Genomic DNA, 21112 nt, shown 5'->3' with positions numbered 1-21112 from the left:
AGAACATAATAATATTCATACACAGAGGAGGAGGATCAAATTAAATTCAGAAACAATTAACAGATTAATGCTCATAGGGAACATCAGAGAATCCCCATACAACATAATTATGTATGTGTAGATCTGTATTTGCAGAAACCCGTTGGCAACAAAAGAATAACGTGACAAACTTCTATATCATGCAGATGTATTACCAAATGAAGTACATGCTCTCTATGTGCAAAAATTAAATGACATTAAACTTAAGAGACTGACTGGTCTGTGTAAACTCAAAGCAAGATGGATAAAATTTGTCCAGTATGTGTTTGGTTCTTCCTGGTTATATTTTCTGCAGACCTTTTGGCCCTTATATCCAAGCCATCATTTGGTATTTGTATTACAAATTGGATTACTATTATCTAGTACACAACATTTTGAAGCAGTGTCATTAACTAATGATGAAATTGATGAAAAAATACTTGATGTCATTCTGATAATCGGATTCTTTACTACACTACTAATCTGTTCATCCTGATTCTTTTTTATCATCTCCTTTAGTTTTACTGGTACCAGTACTTTTAATAAAAATTGTAACTTCTTTTTTATTGCAATCCTAATATATTTAATCATGTATTATTGTCAGAAGGTAAAAACTACTTAGTTTTGTTGTAAAATCTAAACTATTAATTAGCAAGGAACTAAAGTAAAAAGTTGGTCAACTTCATGTGTGCAGAAATTATTGCCATATTACAGTGTTGTTAGAAACAACAGAATATTTGTACAAGATGTATTTTGCAAAGTTGTTGAACCAGCACTTGTTTTATCACCACATATTCCATTTAAATAATAATATTATTATTTCTGCGTATTTTTATCAGTATTTTCCAATTGGTATTAATTTTCTGATCTGATGTTGTTCATTTCTTGTGCAATTTTTACACATCAAGAATTCTCACAGTATCATTAAAAAAACAATGTAATCTGCACCAAATTGAGTTGTTTGAGAAGAAATTCATTTTTTTAACCCAAAAATCACTGAAGCTATGAATTCTGGCATTAAAGTCTCACAGTAAATAACATTTGAAGTAGCCATGATAGTAATTTAGGATGCAACTGTACTAATTTTACCTTTGGTATATTCAAATCTTGAATGTGATGGAGGATCATGGCTCCAAAATAAACACATCAGTTTTAGAACCTGTTCATTGACTATGAATCAAGTATATAATCCGAGTCCAACTGAATTGTTAGAAATTTTTAAATTCCTTTCACAACATCATAATTAGCTGTCAAATATGGAGTAAGCCTATGGTCTTTCTGCCATCCCAACCAAGACCCCACTACAACCACGTGACCATGCCCAATGACATCACAGTAATAATCACTATACAACTAGAAATGACATCTCTTTGAGTATTTTGATTTCAGTAGAGCTTTAACAGACTGGAAGAGTAAGAAAGAGTGACAGATATTTAAGTGTTAGGGATATATCTAACAATGGCTATTCCTCCTCCCACCACTCCCTCATTGGAGATCTCACCCACACAAAACTTACAGTAAATCCTGAAATCCTGGCAGCATCCCTGCAGGGGAGATAACTTGACTATTTTATTTGATTTTATTGGTCTCTGGTTATCCCATGGCATTTCTGTTACGTGAACATTATCTTACAGTGTATCCAGTCAGCATGGTTGAAAAAGGCTTGTAACTATTGAGAGTTGTTGAAGGATACTACAGATATGAAACAATGAGAACCATACTATAAGTCCGTGAAGATAAAATAGAGTATATGTGGGTTTGACCGTCCCTGATTGGTTGATAATGAACGCAAGATTTTAGTAAAAAGAATCTTTTGATAGTTTGTCCTACTTGTAACTGAAAAAAGTGAGGGACATTGTTTTATTAACATAATTTCCATCCCTTTACAGACCCGAGTTTGGAAGACTCATTACTGAAATCAGCAGCTGTCTCTTTGGTGCAGTATTGAAAGCACACATTTCAAATTTGTGTAGGTCCAGAAAATGGTGCAGCTGTTATGGATTTCTTTTCACAAAAGCTGTCGTCATAGATGTGTCTATACTGATAAAATTTTGATCATGAGCACTCTAAATTTTAAGTTATTGAATTTTAATATCATGGTGTTGTACAGGTTTACAGTAGTCCTGAATGATTGAGTTTTTTGCAGAAACATGGAATCCAAGCAGAATACATGCATAAACGTAGAGGTTTTCAATATAGTCTCCCCGTTGCATTTCACATTGATGTGCATATTCACAGACAGTTAGTATAGTAGTAGGAAAAGTAAGTGACAAATTTAGATACATATCATAAACAAGACAAACAGTATGTGGGGGGACAAGACCGTAAGAACCGACTGGAATGGAGAAGTATAATAAAAACAATGATGAGTAGAAGTGTGTCTCATTTTTATGTGTGCAATATTATTTTCTCGGCTTTAGTAAGAAATTACATCAAGGGAAGACAATAAAGGGTGTACAGTTAACTAAACCAATGTGAATTTAGCTACTTAAAAGATGTATCAAATCGATTTTAACCTTCTGGTTATATCCGTTCTGTCCTGTTTCTGTCCATTCTGGTGATTATGTCTACTGAATCAGTATGGTTGGGAAAAAAATTGGCAAATTTGGCAGATTATGATTACCGGTATATATTGCATTTCTGCCTGAGAGATGTGAATAATTTTATTTATTGGTTTGTTGATTCTGGTTATTGCTCAGTTCAAATGTATCATTGAAAAACATTGATGCATTCTCATACTTTGTTACAAATATTTATTACAGATGCATATCTCCAGATATCGGTGAATATAGATTGAATAAGTTATAACAGTTCTAGTTGGATCAATGTACATTGTTAGAGAAACTTTAAGTGAGCTAAAATGTAAACTTTACGGCAGCGTGTGATGCAAGATTGCTTAAGACTTCTCCATCTCACATGCTCACCATGAAAAATCCATTTGTACAAACTGATGATGACTTTTTGGTAACTATCAGAAAGGCATAATTGACGATATTCAAAGGTCTACAAAAATTAGTCAAAATTTATAAACTCATACAGCTTATACAAAAATGATGGACTAGTACCTTTGCTGCTGTTGCCACAATGGATTAGTTGGTTCATTTAGTTTGGTCTGTTTTCTGGGGGGGGGAGGTTTTAGCAATATATTAGACCACCAACCCATAATTGTTGATTTATGACAAGTGATGTAAAAAGCAAGCACCTTAGAACACTTGGGCACATAGAGCCTCTGTTGATTTGATGTTTATCTCCAACAGCTAAAGTCATTTAGACATGAGATCTCGGGTTTCGGTAGATCATTATGGCTTTACGTCATTTTCAGATGAAGACTATATGTGGCAGCCAGTTTTACTGCTGAAGAAAATCCAAGTACTTTTGAGACACCAAACACCACTTAATGTAGAACCACTGACCTTCCACAAGTAACTGACAACAGTCTCATTTACACATTGGAGGCAAGTAATCACATGACAAGCATCTTGTACCACTCGGCCATGGAAGCCCCTCTGATCTGTATCACAAGACAAGCATCTTATACCACTTTGCCATGAAAGTCCCTCAGGCCATAGGTATAAGTCTCATATGAAAGACTAGAAGTGGGAGATAGAACCTTTGACATCTAGATTGGAAGTGCAGAATGTTACTGCTAGGCCATCAGTGATGATGATGATGCTATTGACAATACAGTTAACTGCAATGACGTTGATTTTATGAGTACTCTGGCAAAAATGATTCCTTGACTTTCATCCATTTTTAAAAATCTAATTAATGATATAAAAATGTTTGACTTGCTATATTTCTTTTGTTTTTTTAAAACTTTATATTAGTCTTGCAACAAGGCATAAAAATAAGACATCAGTAACTGAAATATATGTTCTTACAAAAAATGATATAGTGTAAAAAGTAGGCAGAAATAATGCAACATCACTTCCACATTCATTAATGTGGTGTTTTTTTCTGACAAATCATGTATTATAAGTTTACCAAAACATTTATTTAAAAAAAAAATAACAAGGAATCATAGCATCTGACCACACATTTAAAGCAATACAAGATTTAACTATTATTCTAATCAAAAGCAGCATGCCTGAGAACAAAGAAAAATAGCAAAACATAGTGATCACTTTAGTAAACACATAGTTTAGTAAGGATACAAATTCATTATGTCTGTATTAGAATAGAAGTCCCTATTATAAAATCTGCATTCAGGGGCATTAAATTAGTAGGTATTAAGGGACTGATCAATGACATCTAGAAATAATAAGCCCCCATGAAAATTTTTGATTTCACAATATCAGAGACATACATGGCTGACAAACAAACAAAAGACAAAAGATTGATTATAATGAATGAATAAAAATAAAAATATGCATTAGATTATATGATCGATAAGAATTCAGTAAAAATTACCTCCAGCCAGTTGTCATTTAAATCGCTTCCGTCCCCAACTCAATATTAAAATCGCTTCTACTGCCCAGTAACCAATAACCAGAAATTATGTTTAAAAAATATGCTTCTGTAGGGCAGTGTTTTTCAATTAAAACATATCTGATGGTGGATCATAATTTTTTTTAATTGTTTTTTGTGTGGGATGGTTGAATTTGAAAGTGCCTTCCCCCCGGGGGGTATATGTTTTACTGGAACAGCCCTTAGATATTTTACGAGAGGAAAACATTTGTCTGGACTGTTCAATGGTGATAGAAGGTGCTCATTATTCGGACAATAATATTATTCTGGAACTGTTATCAATTATTTGAAAGAATTCTGGACAGTGCCATCTTGACGTCACAGTTCATGGAGGACAAGTACATTTCTGGTATAGAAATTATTTGTGACTATTCATTCATTTAGGACTTTCAAAGACTTTTATAAGAACAAATTTTGATTCACTTCATTATACTGTAAGTTTTTTGTTGAGTTTCACAAACTTCTTTGTTTTGCTTCTTTTCTGTTACTTAAGTTTGTGCCAATAGAGTCGTAACAACAATACCAAATGTTTTCACTTCACAAGAGAAATATTTCTGTATATCTACTGAAAAACATCAATTTTTTTCATTATATATTTTTAATGGCTAAAACCTGTCAGGCAGTTGCTTGGATTTTCTCCATTCTGTGTCATTGTGGATAAAACTTGTGAGGCAGTGTAATTATGATTAACAGCATAACAGTAGGTATATTTCTCCATTCTGTGGCATTGTGGTAAACAGCATAAGAGTAGGTTTATTTCTCCATTCTGTGGCATTGTGGTTAACAGCATAAGAGTAGGTATATTTCTCCATTCTGCGGCATTGTGGTTAACAGCATAAGAATAGATATGTTGCCAAAAGAGGAAAAAAGTAGTCCAAAAGTGATACTGTCACTCTGATGATTGAAGTACCACTGTATTGATATCATTTTTCTTTCACTGCTATATTTGTGTCTCACTGTCAAACGTATAATAAATTCAGTTTTCTCAGATATGCCAAGGAAAACCTCAGTGATCACTTTCAGCTACTTTTGTTGGAAGTTCTCTGTTTCCCTGCACGTTGTCTACAAGATTCTAATTGTGTAATTAAGGAGACAAGAGTCATTCTGGATATATGGCCTACACCAACAGTGAGTGGTAAGGCATTCTGGATATATGGCCTACACCAACAGTGTGTGGTAAGGCATTCTGGATATATGGCCTACACCAACATTGAGTGGTAAGGCATTCTAGATATATGGCCTACACCAACATTGAGTGGTAAGGCATTCTAGATATATGGCCTACACCAACATTGAGTGGTAAGGCATTCTGGATATATGGCCTACACCAACATTGAGTGGTAAGGCATTCTGGATATATGGCCTACACCAACAGTGAGTGGTAAGGCATTCTGGATATATGGCCTACACCAACAGTGAGTGGTAAGGCATTCTAGATATATGGCCTACACCAACATTGAGTGGTAAGGCATTCTGGATATATGGCCTACACCAACATTGAGTGGTAAGGCATTCTGGATATATGGCGTACACCAACAGTGAGTGGTAAGGCATTCTGGATATATGGCCTACACCAACAGTGAGTGGTAAGGCATTCTGGATATATGGCCTACACCAACAGTGAGTGGTAAGGCATTCTAGATATATGGCCTACACCAACATTGAGTGGTAAGGCATTCTGGATATATGGCCTACACCAACATTGAGTGGTAAGGCATTCTAGATATATGGCCTACACCAACATTGAGTGGTAAGGCATTCTGGATATATGGCCTACACCAACATTGAGTGGTAAAGCATTCTGGATATATGGCCTACACCAACAGTGAGTGGTAAGGCATTCTGGATATATGGCCTACACCAACAGTGAGTGGTAAGGCATTCTGGATATATGGCGTACACCAACAGTGAGTGGTAAGGCATTCTAGATATATGGCCTACACCAACATTGAGTGGTAAGGCATTCTAGATATATGGCCTACACCAACAGTGAGTGGTAAGGCATTCTGGATATATGGCCTACACCAACAGCGAGTGGTAAGGCATTCTGGATGTATGGCCTACACCAACATTGAGTGGTAAGGCATATGGCATTACCTTTGTCCAGCTTTTTGTTATATCTTGATTAAGTTCTGCGTTTCAGTTAGTTCAGGGCCAAGTGATTTTGTTACAAAATGGTTATTGAGAAAAAAGTACCTTTGATTAACAAGTACAATTCTACATATTACCATATATACTTCCATATGTCTGATCCATAATGTCCCAGCAGATCTGGGTCAATGCAGTTTGTTAGGAGTAATCAGTGAACAAGCAACAGTCCTGATCTGCCTCTTCATTAAGCAGTGGCAGTTCAGGGTCTATGTTATTTTTAGTTGGACTTAAGTTACAACAAGTATTTGTCATAATAAACTTGTATGCCCTAAACCATGAATATGCGTTAGTGTTGGGCTTGTCCATCACATTTACATTTTAGAACTTGTGCAGGTGTTTATATAATGAAGTGAATGGGCACATACCATTTCTGTTTTTTCTCTGATGCATATTTCCAGAACTGTACCTTTTCTTGTGTTAAATGCAAACATTGTATATGATAATTCTTCTGTATGCAGCAAGTCCCATGGCTTTAGATAAATTACTCAGAAACTTGGCAAACTATTGACATTCGGTAGACATGTTCTGTTTTGTTGTGATGATTTTTTTATGTTTTAGGTGTTGTCTAATGTTTTAAAGTATTTAGAGCTTATTGAGAGAAAAGTACCTTTGATTAACAGGTACAACTCGGCATATTACCATACATACTTCAGGGATCGTCCTGGGCTTCGCCAATGTCGCAAATTGTGATTTTTTTTTCCTTATTGGCGACAAAAATATCCCATCTGGCGATTGTTTTGGCGACAGACTTTTTGGTTATTTAATTTGTATATACATTCATGGATTTGGACTGGATAAATTAAAAGGGAGAATGAAAGGAAGCCACAAACTTGACTAAGCAATGCATTGGAATCAATCTGTTACACAAACAATCCTTTGTTCTTATTGACAACCCATGCATTGTTACATCATAATCTGCTTATGCTGACATCTGGGCTGAGTACTGTATGCTGTGATACAGTCAATCATGCTACCGAACTATACCTACAACTGACCGACTTATGAAGACGCGAAATAGAACAGATACAATTAATTGAATGGCTAATCCTTCTGTTGATTTTTTGTTGTTGTTGTCATATACCAATACAATAGTTTTGCTGAACCTTCATAGAAAACTGATAACCTTTGAAGTACCGACTACTGCGTATAAATACAAAGCAAATGGAAAAAATCTCAATCACAATTATATCTGTCGCCAGCGCAGCATTTTACTCATTGATCTTTTCCTTTTGCCATCAATCCGTGTTACAGCTGCAGAGACTTAAACTCCGCAACAAGAAAGAGCAAAAAAAAAAAACAGTTTTGCATAATTAATAATAATTATTTATTTCTCAAAATACAGGTGTGAAAGAATCCCATTATTGCCAGGTGTTGACTCATGTAAGTTTTATTCGTGGGAATGGAGATCATATTTTGCTTGTTGAGAAAATTTATACAGCATTCAGTGATCATTCTTGGGATTTAGGAAGCAATTCACTCAAGCTTTGTGAAGCTAGCCATAAGGTGGGGGGGGGGGGGCTGCTCAGAGACTACTGGTGTCACCTGTCAGCACTGTAGACTGTGAACGTGGATTCAGTAAGATGAACCTCATAAAAACTGACATCAGAAATAAACTCTGCATCTCATCTCTCGAGAATTTAATGAGAATCAGCATGTACAGATGTGAAAAATTAGACTTTAAAACTGCATTCGGCAAGTGGGCAGCCCTAAAATCGCGACGGATCTTCATGCAACAGTTTGTAACCTTTTGTTAATGCTTGTTGTAATTAGAGTATTAACTAACTCATCTACTGTAATTTTCATTGCCTGTTACATTAACAGACTAAATTAACACTTGAAAAAATGTACACTACTTGTTCTGGCGACACTTTTTGAAAATTGGCGACAAAATAATGAGGTTGGCGATTTTTTTGGCAACAGGTTTTTAAAAGCCAGGACTATCCCTGATACTTGCATACATCTGATCCATAATGTGCCAGCTGATCTGGGTCAATGCAGTTTGTTAGGAGTAATATTTGGAATGTTCTTTTGCATGTTCGTACACACATAGATATTGCTTCTTAATAATGCTATTGGCAGATCAGGGTCAGTGTTGTTTGTTATGCTGATTACCACAAACAAACTGCATGAAGCTCCAGCCGATCTGAGTCCATGCAGTTGAACTCAACTTATAAGTAAGTACTGATGGTGTCCACTGTTTGCAGCTGATGCTCTCACAATGATTTCTGACTTAGGATGATGTTAGATCACATGACTAAACACCATGTTATGACTGTTTACAATTTTGACATACTGTCACATTAAATGCATTATTACAAAAAAATATTCATTGCTTGAAAGATCACACCTCACAAATGACCAGACATACTGGCAATAGAGACACGCAAAGGAGTGCATGTGACTTGCATACAAACATGAGTTAGTGAAAGTGAGTTGCATACAGGCACATAAGGGAGTGAATATGTTTTGCATAGAGACACAAGGGAGTGAATATGAGTTGCATAGAAACACGAGGCATGTGTGTTGCATGGAGAAACACAATGGAGGGATATGCATAGAGGCATGATGGAGTGAATACGAGTTGCTTAGAGACACATAAATGGCTGAATGTGAGTTGCATAGAGACATGTAATGGGGTGAAAGTGAGTTGCATAGAGACCTATTGGTGTGAATGTCAGTTGCATAAAGACACATGAGGAAGTAAATACAAGTTGCATAGAGACCCATAAGGGAGTGGATGTGAGTTGCATAGAAACTTGCAAGGGATTATATGCGAGTTGCATACTTGACCTAAATGGATGGCATATTTTGTTGTTTTCTTGAATTAGCTTTTAAATACTGTGCAGAACTTTTTTTTAGCTATAATAAGCCACGATAAAACTTGTAGCATGGATTTATTATAGATGATCATCTTTGTTCACTACTATATATATTTGTTTATAAGTCCAGTCCAACTGCAAACAAATAAACCCTGATTTGTTGTCAAACAGTGCACCAGCAGATCAGGGTCTCTGTTTTTTTCTTCTGCTGATTACCTACAACCAGCTGCAGAGACCAAGATCTCCCATTGCATTATGCACCAAGATTTGGGTCTCTGCAGTTTACTGTTGGGCTCAACTTTTGATTGAGTATATATGGTAATAGCCAACTGCATAGAGACCTATACATGTTTTCCCTATTTGAGTATCGTGACACTGACAATGTGAGATACATGACACTGACAATGTGAGATACGTGACACTGACAATGTGAGATACATGGCCTTATGGTTTGCTTATTTTATTTTCAGATTACGATTAGACACATTGCTGTTCTCAGCCACATAATGTAATGCCTGTGCCAGCTCATTTTAATTGAAGCGGTATAAGAAGTGCATCTTTATTCCTGGAACAAAAACTGTTTGTACTGTATTTTGTTGAGAAAAAGGCCAGAGTGGATACTGTCGTCATGTTTTTAAATTTGGAAAAGAAAAAGTATTTTGAATTTTCTTTCAGGTACATTTAAACAATTGCATATTTCTGTTTGTAAAAGTATGGTTTCTTTACTGCTAGAGAAGTACTGTTAATAAATATAAACATTTAAACCTTATGTTGTTTCTTGAGAGAGTGAGTGAGAGAAAGAAACAGAAAATTTGAATACTGTAAGATGTGAATAAGACATATATATGCTTATTTGGAAGTTAGTGAAGGTTGTACGTGCACTTTGTAGCAGTGAAGTGTTTCAATGGATATTTTTTAAAGCCTTTCCAGCGACTCCTGTTGTGGATCTAGTTTTTCCTACTTTTTTAGATTCTTTATTTTTCCATATTTTATTCCTAAATAGCACTACTATCCCTACTTCTTTCATATTTTATAACGATATAACGACATAAAGAGAACTCTGTTTTGTCTCTCTGTATATTTCCTGTCAGTAGCTATTAGCAAAAAGAAAGATTTTCTCTCTACTTACACTGAGATTATTTTTTCAAATCCCATCTAAGCACATGTTGTGATGCATACGGTTTAGAAAGAAGGTGAACTGAAGCTTTTTAGAATCATTGCATTTCCCAAGGATATCAGCTTTAATGTGCATCCTACATTTTAAAATCAGCTGAATAATACATGCAAGATATGCTATTTAGGACATTGAATATTGATTTTTTTATTATTGCTAATTTTTAAGGCTTTGTAACTGTTTCTACATGGTGTGTAAAGCAGTCATATTGCTAGATGTGTATAAAAATGGGTAACTTTTATGATCTTTCTACATTTTACAAGTGAATCCGATTCATTATATTGAACTTTTTGTGGGTGAGAAATTTTACATCCAGAAGATAATAATAATAATAATGAGGACTTTATATAGCGCCTAATCTTTAGAAGCTCTAAGTGCTTTACGCTTTACCACAAGGCTCAATTCTAGGTTCACTACTATTTATTTTATTTATTAATGACCTACCACTTTTACTAAGAGACTCAATATCATCTACAGATCTCTATGCAGATGACACAACATTGTCAGACATCCAAAACACAAAGCATGAGCTCGAAATTTCTTTACAGAATGCACTAAACAAACTGTAAAACTGGTGCATATGTAATGGCATGGTGGTAAATACTGGTAAAACTAAAATATTACTTATTTCAACACAGCAAAGAAGGACAAATCTTGATAGTGATGAACTATGTCTGACATGGAAGGATACAAATCTGCAAATAGTCTGTCATGATAGGCTACTTGGTGTTCTGGTAGATAATAACCTATCATGGACTGAACATATCAAACATATCAGTAAAAAAGTCAATTCAAGTTTATGGCTTCTCAGTAGGATAAGACATTTTCTCCCTGAAAGGCACAGAAAACTATTTTATAACAGTTACATACAACCCTATTTGGACTACTGTAGTACAGTATGGGGTAATTCAAATGATAAAAACATAGCAAAGCTGGCACATCTTCAAAAAAGAGCATTTGGGCTAATATCAATCCAGAAAGAAAGCAAGGAAAGTTTAACTGGTAGGTTAAAAATATTACCTATTAAAGACCGAATCTGTTTGAGAAAAGCCAAATTAATGTACAGGATATCTCAGAATAGTGCTCCTGAATATTTACAATCACTATTCCAGTATAGGCTACCTGGTAATACTCCCCACCTGCGATCCATGTCTACCAAACAGTATAAAATTCCCAAACCAAATAAGGAGTTATTTAAAAAAAGTTTCCAATACTCTGGAACTCTGCTCTGGAATAGTATTCCAGTTGAGATTAGAAATGCCCACTCTATTTCCTTCTTCCAAACCCAATATATCCAGTGGCTTCAGAGATGCAGCTTAAATAAATAAATTCCTTTGTATGAGGGCCTCAAGGTAGATTAGTTTTTAGCTAATTGTGTTACCCTCTTTAAATAAGGTAATTATTATTATTATTATTATTATTATTACAACATTAGACAACACCTATAACATAAAAAACATATATAATGAAATTATTACAAAAAAACAAACACCATGAAATTAGAAAACATAAAAAAACGTGCAGAAAATCTTTAATTTAGGGAACATTTTAGGTCTTTAAGTTTGTTCTTGCAGTCGAAATAAGTGAGTTTTAAGAGCACTCTTGAATAACTGTGTCTTTGTGTCTGAGTTCAGTGGGCAATTCATTCCACATTACTGGGCACTGGTATGCAAAAGAATGTCCATATGACTTCGTTTTCATAGAGGGAATAATGAATATACGATTGTCAGAAGAGGAGCGTAAGTATCTGGCTGGTGTGTACACATGGGTGAGGTCGGAAAGGTATGTTGAACTGGAGTCCGTCAATGAAATGTAGCACAAATTTTGTGTTTGATTCTGGATCGAATGGATAGCCAGTGTAGGGTATAGAGCAGTGGGGATGTGTGCTCTGATCGTGGTACTCTAAGTATGATCCAAGCAGCTGTGTTTTGAAGTTTTTGGAGTAGATATTGAGATGAACCAGACAGAATTGAGTTACAATAGTCCAGTCTTGAAAGTAATAATGAACACACGAGTGTTTTAGTGGCATCAACTGAAAGATATTTGCGAATGAAGCTGATGCGCCTCATCTCAAGATATGCTACCTTGCATATGTTCATGGCATGTTGGTGCAATAGGAGAGTATACTATTTTAGATGAAGGAACAAGTTGCAAAGAAGTTAAGAGGTGCTCAATTAATATAGTAATTTCCTTTCAAGTAACTGATAATGCCACAAGATAGCAATGAATATAAACTTAAATCGTGGTGTAAGGGCTCATCTTCAGAATATGCAGGTTGTTGTTTTAAATGTAGCAAATTAATTTCGGTGTGGAAACACTGAACTTGAGAAGCAAATTAATTTTGCTGTGGAAACACTGAACTTGAGAAGCAAATTAATTTCGGTGTGGAAACACTGGACTTCAGAAGCAAATTAATTTTGCTGTGGAAACACTGGACTTGAGCTGCAGATGAGTCATGCTGAAGGAGAGAAGCACAAAGAGATTGCAGAAATGCGATTTGGCAAATGTCCTTGACAGAATTTGAGTCATAGTCAGTGGCTCTGCAGCACAGTACATCATTAACAAGTTATCATGGCAGAAGTTTTGTAGGCCATGAAAGTTGCTGCTTCTGTGTATTCTTGCAGTTTCAATGATGGAACTCCAGAACATTCTCAAACGATGTTTTCTGGCTCAGGTTTTGAAGATTTTATAAGAACCAAAGGTAAAATTTCTTTTATGATTTCTGATGGACTTGGGCCATAGTTCAGGAATCAAATATCACAGAAAATAACTGTAAAATGTCATTTACTTTTCCGTTAGACAAAATGATGTTTGCTTAAGGGAAAAAGCAGTGTTATCTGATTTGATTCTGGTCAGATGAAACGGGGGAAATTCATTTCTTTAAAGTTGTTATGTTTGGTGATGCAAAATGGGTGATGTATAACAGGAACTATATCACATACTGACAGGAGAACCAGCTGCCTCCATCTCAATTTATTTATTTAGGCAGTGATAACATTAATGTTAATGAGACACCGTGGTTTATTGTTGACGCCCTTTCAAAAGGCTTAGGTTTTTCAGAGATGGTACAGTTTTTTCATATGCATTGCGTGTTGTTCACAGTGCCTTCAGACAAGGTCTTGGTATTTTTTGGGAGAGCAGTTAGCTTTAGATCTGTTTCACTGGTGACTGGTTTAAGTCTCAAATTAGTCAAGGGAAGATTTCTTGAATAATCTGTCAGAGATCTGTGTGACTGGTTTAAGTCTCAAATTAGTCAGAGGGAAGATTTCCTGAATAATATGTCGGAGATCTGTGTGACTGGTTTAAGTTTCACATTAGTCAGAGGGAAGATTTCTTGAATAATCTGTCAGAGATCTGTGTGACTGGTTTAAGTCTCACATTAGTCAGTGGGAAGATTTCTTGAATAATCTGTCAGAGATCTGTGTGACTGGTTTAAGTCTCACATTAGTCAGAGGGAAGATTTTTTGAATAATCTGTCAGAGATCTGTGTAACTGGTTTAAGTCTCACATTAGTCAGAAGGAAGATTTCTTGAATAATCTGTCAGAGATCTGTGTGACTGGTTTAAGTCACACATTAGTCAGAGGGAAGATTTTTTGAATAATCTGTCAGAGATCTGTGTAACTGGTTTAAGTCTCACATTAGTCAGAAGGAAGATTTCTTGAATAATCTGTCAGAGATCTGGAGGATATATTTCTTTAAACTCGTGTTCATTGCAGGTTGCTCACACTTTCACCAGTTCTGATAAAGATTGATGTGAAATGCTGTTTTAATCTTTTATGAAAGATCGAATGGCAAGAACAAGGGAAGACAGCTCTGAGAACCTGATAAATGAAAGGTACAAAAGAATCTGAAATTTTGAAAAATGGTGAAACCTGTGTTCAGATTTACTAGCATTGGGTGCAAGTTTGAGAGATTGTTGACCTTATTTAAAAACAAGACTGCATACAGGATGCTGAAGAAATTCACACTTAAGTTCATCAAAGATGCTGCCATTGGTAATTTAAGCTTCTGAGTGTGGGTTTCATGAAGCCAGAAAATATTTTGGATAAAAAATATACAGAGGTTGCTAATAGAGCATTGTTAAAACTCAAATCTTCATTTCAGAAAGTATTGGTATTAAAAATGGTGACATTCCTGCAGGAGGTTTCAGTACCTTGGTATATGCCTACCTCTTGTTAAATCCAGTTTTAAAAATGCACAGTGCGTACATCACAAAGTGGCATCTAGATGCATAAGGAAGCTTGCAGACATGATACACCTCTCGTAATGGATGAAAAGGTCCCAGAAGAATGGATGTAAGATGATAGTTGGAAGCTTAAGATGGTTGACCATTATTAGAATAAAGTGTTGCAGATCATGAATTTGACAGGAATGCTAAAATATTCTCATGTTGAGAAAGTTGTTCATGGAAATGTAGATGTTGAAAGAAGTTTGTCAACAAACAGGAAGACATTGACAGAAGACCAAACACTCCTTGTAGAAGAGTATAAATTGAGATTTATAGTGATGTACATGAAACATTACTATATTCCATTAACTCAGAGCTTAGTGCTGTGAAGAAATCAAACAGTACATACAAAAATAATGTTGTGGAGGAAAATGCAGTTAAAACTCCAGAAGAAACAAGCAAAATCAAATAGAGTAGCTTGACAGAAGCCATGAAAAGTATGAAGAAAGAAAGAGAAAGTCATTAGACAGATTCAGAAAGATAAAAAGTGAAGGATCCTTTCAAGAAGAGCTTCAGAAGGCTTACTATTTGCTTGGAGGGGTCGGTGAAAGACTGAATTCTGTGGTAAACAGAAGGCTTTCCAGTTGTTTGAAGGGACCAGTGAAAGACTGAATTCTGTAGTAAACAGAAGGCTTTCCAGTTGTTTGGAGGGGCCGGTGAAAGACTGAATTCTGTAGTAAACAGAAGGCTTTCCAGTTGTTTGGAGGGGCCGGTGAAAGACTGAATTCTGTAGTAAACAGAAGGCTTTCCAGTTGTTTGGAGGGGCCGGTGAAAGACTGAATTCTGTAGTAAACAGAAGGCTTTCCAGTTGTTTGGAGGGGCCGGTGAAAGACTGAATTCTGTAGTAAACAGAAGGCTTTCCAGTTGTTTGGAGGGGCCGGTGAAAGACTGAATTCTGTAGTAAACAGAAGGCTTTCCAGTTGTTTGGAGGGGCCAGTGAAAGACTGAATTCTGTAGTAAACAGAAGGCTTTCCAGTTGTTTGGAGGGGCCAGTGAAAGACTGAATTCTGTAGTAAACAGAAGGCTTTCCAGTTGTTTGGAGGGGCCGGTGAAAGACTGAATTCTGTAGTAAACAGAAGGCTTTCCAGTTGTTTGGAGGGGCCGGTGAAAGACTGAATTCTGTAGTAAACAGAAGGCTTTCCAGTTGTTTGGAGGGGCCGGTGAAAGACTGAATTCTGTAGTAAACAGAAGGCTTTCCAGTTGTTTGGAGGGGCCAGTGAAAGACTGAATTCTGTAGTAAACAGAAGGCTTTCCAGTTGTTTGGAGGGGCCAGTGAAAGACTGAATTCTGTAGTAAACAGAAGGCTTTCCAGTTGTTTGGAGGGGCCAGTGAAAGACTGAATTCTGTAGTAAACAGAAGGCTTTCCAGTTGTTTGGAGGGGCCAGTGAAAGACTGAATTCTGTAGTAAACAGAAGGCTTTCCAGTTGTTTGGAGGGGCCAGTGAAAGACTGAATTCTGTAGTAAACAGAAGGCTTTCCAGTTGTTTGGAGGGGCCAGTGAAAGACTGAATTCTGTAGTAAACAGAAGGCTTTCCAGTTGTTTGAAGGGGCCAGTGAAAGGCTGAATTCTGTGGTAAAGACCAAGAACTTTTAAGGAAATCATTGTAGCCATTGGTCTTTTGGAGGTAGAAAAATTAAACTTGCAGAATTGATTGGAAGCATATAACAGTGAAGACAGCAACAATGTAATACATCCACACTGATGCTTATGTTGTCTTGAGTCAACGCCTGTTTTTTTTTTTTTTAAAATAGTTGATGGAAATGCCATGGTAGCCGAGGAATGTTGATAAACTGGCTGATTATAGAAAGAACAAATAGTAACAATGAAAAGCAATTCAAATGAGGTCAACAGAAAAATTTGCATGCAAAAAGCAAATGTTGCACTTCAAACATTTGTTTTTTCTTGGATACACATATGTAAGTTTATTTATGATATAAAAATACTGGAAGTTTGATGTGCTTGTATTTCCCACATAATTTGTGAATTTGTCCTCATTTTATAGTATACTGCCACAGATCACTCAAAACATTAATAGGTACAAATTTGCTCGACTAGTTTGATACGAGTTGTGAGCAATATTAGCAACCTACTTAGCTGATGAAGTTATCTTACAAACAGAAATTTGAGTGAATCATTATATTCAAGTAAGAGGTCTCTTCTCATCAGACTCTTCGTCATTTAGATATATAGCATGGTAATTACTAATAACTTTGATCTTTAGTGATATAGCTGAATTTCAAACATAAACAAAACTGGTAAGGCATATAAAAGCTTTATTTCTTTCATTAATAAATTACCAGCTCAAAATTTGAGCTAGTATGTCCAGATCAAATGCATAATATACATATATATTTTTTTAATAAGCAACGGCAATATGAACTTATACAGAACACAGCTTTCAAATGTAAAAACGGTATCTGAGCTGACATGTTTTCATGTCAAAATATATATACAATTAATCATAACAAATGTCAACATTAAGTCTTGCATGGATGTTTGTAGTTTAATCTACACAGACCAAATATAGCCACAACCTTGAAACAATCATTTATCGATGCTATAAATAACATTTTCAAGATTTTCACCTCCTGTTTATTTTTGTTGTGTTCATTAGCTCTAAATTACACTTTGCTAAGAAATTAAAAATACAAGCAGTGATATAAATCAGCAAAATGAAATGGACAACCTGTGCAATACAATGAAATGACCAGGATGAGAAGCTGCAGGAAAATTAGTTTACAATCTACTTCCTTTAGTCATTTTTTCATCTCTTCTCTTTCTCTCTTACATGCACACACTAAATTAACGTGTAATAGAGAACTTATTCACTAGCCAGTGCACACATTGCTATTTCTGAATGAAACTTGCTTGCAAAGAGCATGGCTCCTAAAGACATAAAAGTTCCAATTAGCAAATCAGATTTACTTTTAAATTTGAAGTGCCTAAAAATTTAAATCATAATTGATATATCCAGTGTTAGCTAAAGAGACCTGTATAATTCGATCTCTAATAAAAATGTGGATGTTCAGACATAAGAATGCTTCTTTTATAGCACATGAGCATTTGAAATTTACAGAGTTATTTCCCTTAGCTTTCCCAGAATAGAGCAGAAATTTGGTTTGGCCATGCACCCTTTAGTAATTGTATTTTACTCTACATTATTATTGCCAGATTTATTTATATTATCACTTAACATTAAAAAGGTTGAATATTTGCTAAATTATAAAAGAATTTAATAATCGTTATTTGCAAAAATATAAAAGAATTTGATAATCGTTTGTAAATGCAAATCATATTCTCCATGCAAAGGATTACGTCTAGAAACTCTCCAAACTGCAATTAATTTATCAACTGCTATATTTGAGTAGCATGGAATTTATGAAAGTTTTGTCAATATCCAGACCAATGAACTGGCATAACTAGATATACCTTTACACAAAGAGCTAACAATAGCAGTTTTGTGAATGAAACAACAGTGCATGTAGACATCAAGAAAGGAACAATAATTTTTTGTTACTTCCAAGCACTGGCTCAGTTTGCTGACATTCGTTATCTGTGGACTTTTAAAATCCTAGCAAGTCATTAGGAACAAAACCATGATGTGTACCTATCTTTGTAGGTTGATTTATATGCAATAGCTACAATCCTGTCATACTCCATGACAGGAATAGTCCTGCACACTTATGTGGCAGTGGTGAACTGACTCCTTTGTCATGTTTGCATTAATGCATAAAGCATTAATTAGACAATTCCTGCAGAGCAAGATGCACAGCATTTTTTCTGATAGTAAAGGAGGCGACACAGTCTGGCTTGCACTGCCACCTTGCAGTTGGGAAGTCTGTCTCTGCAGTTGCTGGGACCTGAAAAAGAATGAGAATGTCTTGTAATCTATTTTAGTACTGTCATAGATTCTGTTGGCTTCTACCACAGAATTAGTTTATTACTGGTAACCATTCCAAGCAAATGCAATGGCACCTGTTTAATTTTCAAGCCCACATTACTGGTAAACAAAACAGCAGTTACTTTTCTGATGTTAGTGTTGGCATCAGATTTTACACTTTTGGCTAGAACCCTTTATAGATTTTCACAATACTTGGCATGAATCATTATGAGGCAAAGAATTCATTCTATCACCTGTTCATTTACTCACATATTTTGGGGTCAAGGTCCCAGACAGAGAACTGGCATTAAGGTTTTGGTTTAGAAAAAAATTCATTTGCTGATATTTCCTTAATTGATTCTCATTATACTTGGCAGTAATTGTTATGAGGCAAAGACAGTTCCTTCTATGACTTTCTCTACTTGCCACATTGATCTTGGGTTTGGTTAGGTTTTTCATTTGCTTACATTTCCTAAACCAAGAAGAAAAAAATCTACACAATTTTATCTCAAGAAACTACTAAACAAAATTTGGCCAATATAGACAGTAGAGCATCCTAGCCTAGGGGCTTTGAAAACAGGACAAATGAATGTGAATTTTCATTTAATATGGATGAAGATAGGTGTGTATGTGATTTGGATTTATAACGTAGCTTTAAGTATTTTTCAGTCATATTACGATGTCTGCAGTGTTGGCAGTTTGTAGTGATGTCTAGCACTGGGGCATCATGATGCAGACATGTAGCATGATGTCCCACACAGTCACATTATCCTGACACCAGGCCGACCAGTCCTAACACTAACCTCTTAATGCTGACCGCCAAGCGAGCAGCTGCTAGTACCATTTTTTAAAAAGTCCTTGCTAAGACACCGCCAGGGTTGTAACCCGCGACCTTCCGTATCCGCTTCGGACACTGTAACCACTTTGGCCATCGGAATTGTCAGTTGATAATTCTAATAGTCTGGTTGTTAATGCTAAGCACCAAGCAAGACAGTTGTTAGTTCCATTTTTGTAAGTCTTTGGTATGACTCGGCCTGGGATCATATCCATGACCTCCCTTATTCGAGGTGGAAGCTCTAACCACCAGGCCACCGGAGCGGTCTGAACCAAATCGGAAAATATCTTCTAGAGATAAAATATCCATCCAGTCTCCCTCTTATGTACAAACACCTACTGAAAGTATCAGTTCCCGCTTATGTATAAACACCTAGTGAAAGTATCAGTCTCTGCTTATATATAAACACCTAGTGAAAATATCAGTCTCTGCTTATGTATAAACATCTACTGAAAGTATCAGTTCCCGCTTATGTATAATATACTTCAAAAATAGATTTAGTGTCTATGTGTGTGTATGTGATTTGGATTTTTAAAGTAGCTTTAACAATTTTTCAGTCATAACGCTACAATGTCTGCAGTGTGACAGTGTATAGTGATGTCTAGCACTGGGGCATCATGATGCAGACATGTAGCATGATGTCCTACCCAGTCTCATTATCCTGACACCAGGCCGACCAGTCCTAACACTAACCTCTTCATGCTCTGCACTAGCGTGGCAGCTGTTAGTACCTTTCTTCTTTTAGTCTTTGGTATGACTTGGCCGAGGTTCAAACCCGCAACCTCCCACATCCAACGCTCTAATCACTAGGCTACTTGAGCGGTCTGGATGAAGATACAAAACTTGAGAAACCTTGAAACAATTCTTATAACATGTCCAATCTTAGCATTAGAAGACATTTTGATACAAACCATCCTACTGACCCACTTTTCTTGGCTCATTGCTCTTGCATTTGGTTGTTAGGCAGATGTTAGCAGTTGAGCAATTACTAATCACTGGTTAACTTGGGCCTGTTTCATTTAGGATGTATTAATTCAATTCATTTATAGAGATGTTATATACAAATAAATTATCGCTAAATAAAATTGTATGTATCAATAGTATGGCAGGTGTAAAAATTTACAGTAGGCATGAGAATCTCCAGGGGATTCCCTAATTTCAGGGACATCTGCTCCTAAACAAAGATCGGTTCCACACAGGTCCAAAATGATACAAATTTAAGCATATCTTCTGGGATACATTGTATCAGTGGATCTGATGCCTGAGGAATTTTGAAATGGATCATTCCGTAAAAGATATTTATGTAAAAATTGTACATGGCAAAATAGCTCATTTTTAATTTCCTATTTAAGTGTAAGTTGAATACAAGTTATTACAATATTTCTTTTGTTATGGCCAAAGATTTGAAATGTGATTGATTGTTACATTGGGTGCATGGTGCCATGATTACCTACATTGAATATTGATGTTTCACATTTTTTAAATTTAGTACTGTCAATATGTTACAGAAATGTAAAAAAATCATTTTTTTTTCCCCAT

General features: G+C 35.8%; 2 protein-coding genes across 2 annotated transcripts in view; one reads left to right on the top strand and one right to left on the bottom strand.

Moving 5' to 3' along the window:
* The window catches only part of LOC149771289 (proteasome subunit alpha type-4-like), a 34528-nt gene extending 24309 nt beyond the window's left edge, over positions 1–10219 (top strand). Inside the window, exon 8 of the mRNA XM_089948653.1 lies at positions 9926–10219. The gene's annotated coding sequence lies outside the window, so the exon portion shown is untranslated. The remainder of the gene's footprint in view (positions 1–9925) is intronic.
* Positions 10220–17114: 6895 nt separating this feature from the next.
* Positions 17115–21112, bottom strand: part of LOC149771288 (thrombospondin type-1 domain-containing protein 4-like) — a gene marked incomplete at its 5' end in the record, with an annotated part of 75543 nt that continues 71545 nt past the window's right edge. Inside the window, one exon of the mRNA XM_089948659.1 lies at positions 17115–18718. Within this exon, the coding sequence (XP_089804785.1) occupies positions 18600–18718 (119 nt within the window). The remainder of the gene's footprint in view (positions 18719–21112) is intronic.

Source organism: Sinohyriopsis cumingii, unplaced genomic scaffold (genome assembly GCF_028554795.1).
Source record: "Sinohyriopsis cumingii isolate HCF-2022 unplaced genomic scaffold, ASM2855479v2 utg001993l, whole genome shotgun sequence".
In the NCBI taxonomy this organism is placed as follows: Eukaryota; Metazoa; Mollusca; class Bivalvia; order Unionida; family Unionidae; genus Sinohyriopsis; species Sinohyriopsis cumingii.
Note: the sequence above shows the minus strand (reverse complement) of the source record. Positions and strands in the feature narration are given on the sequence as shown.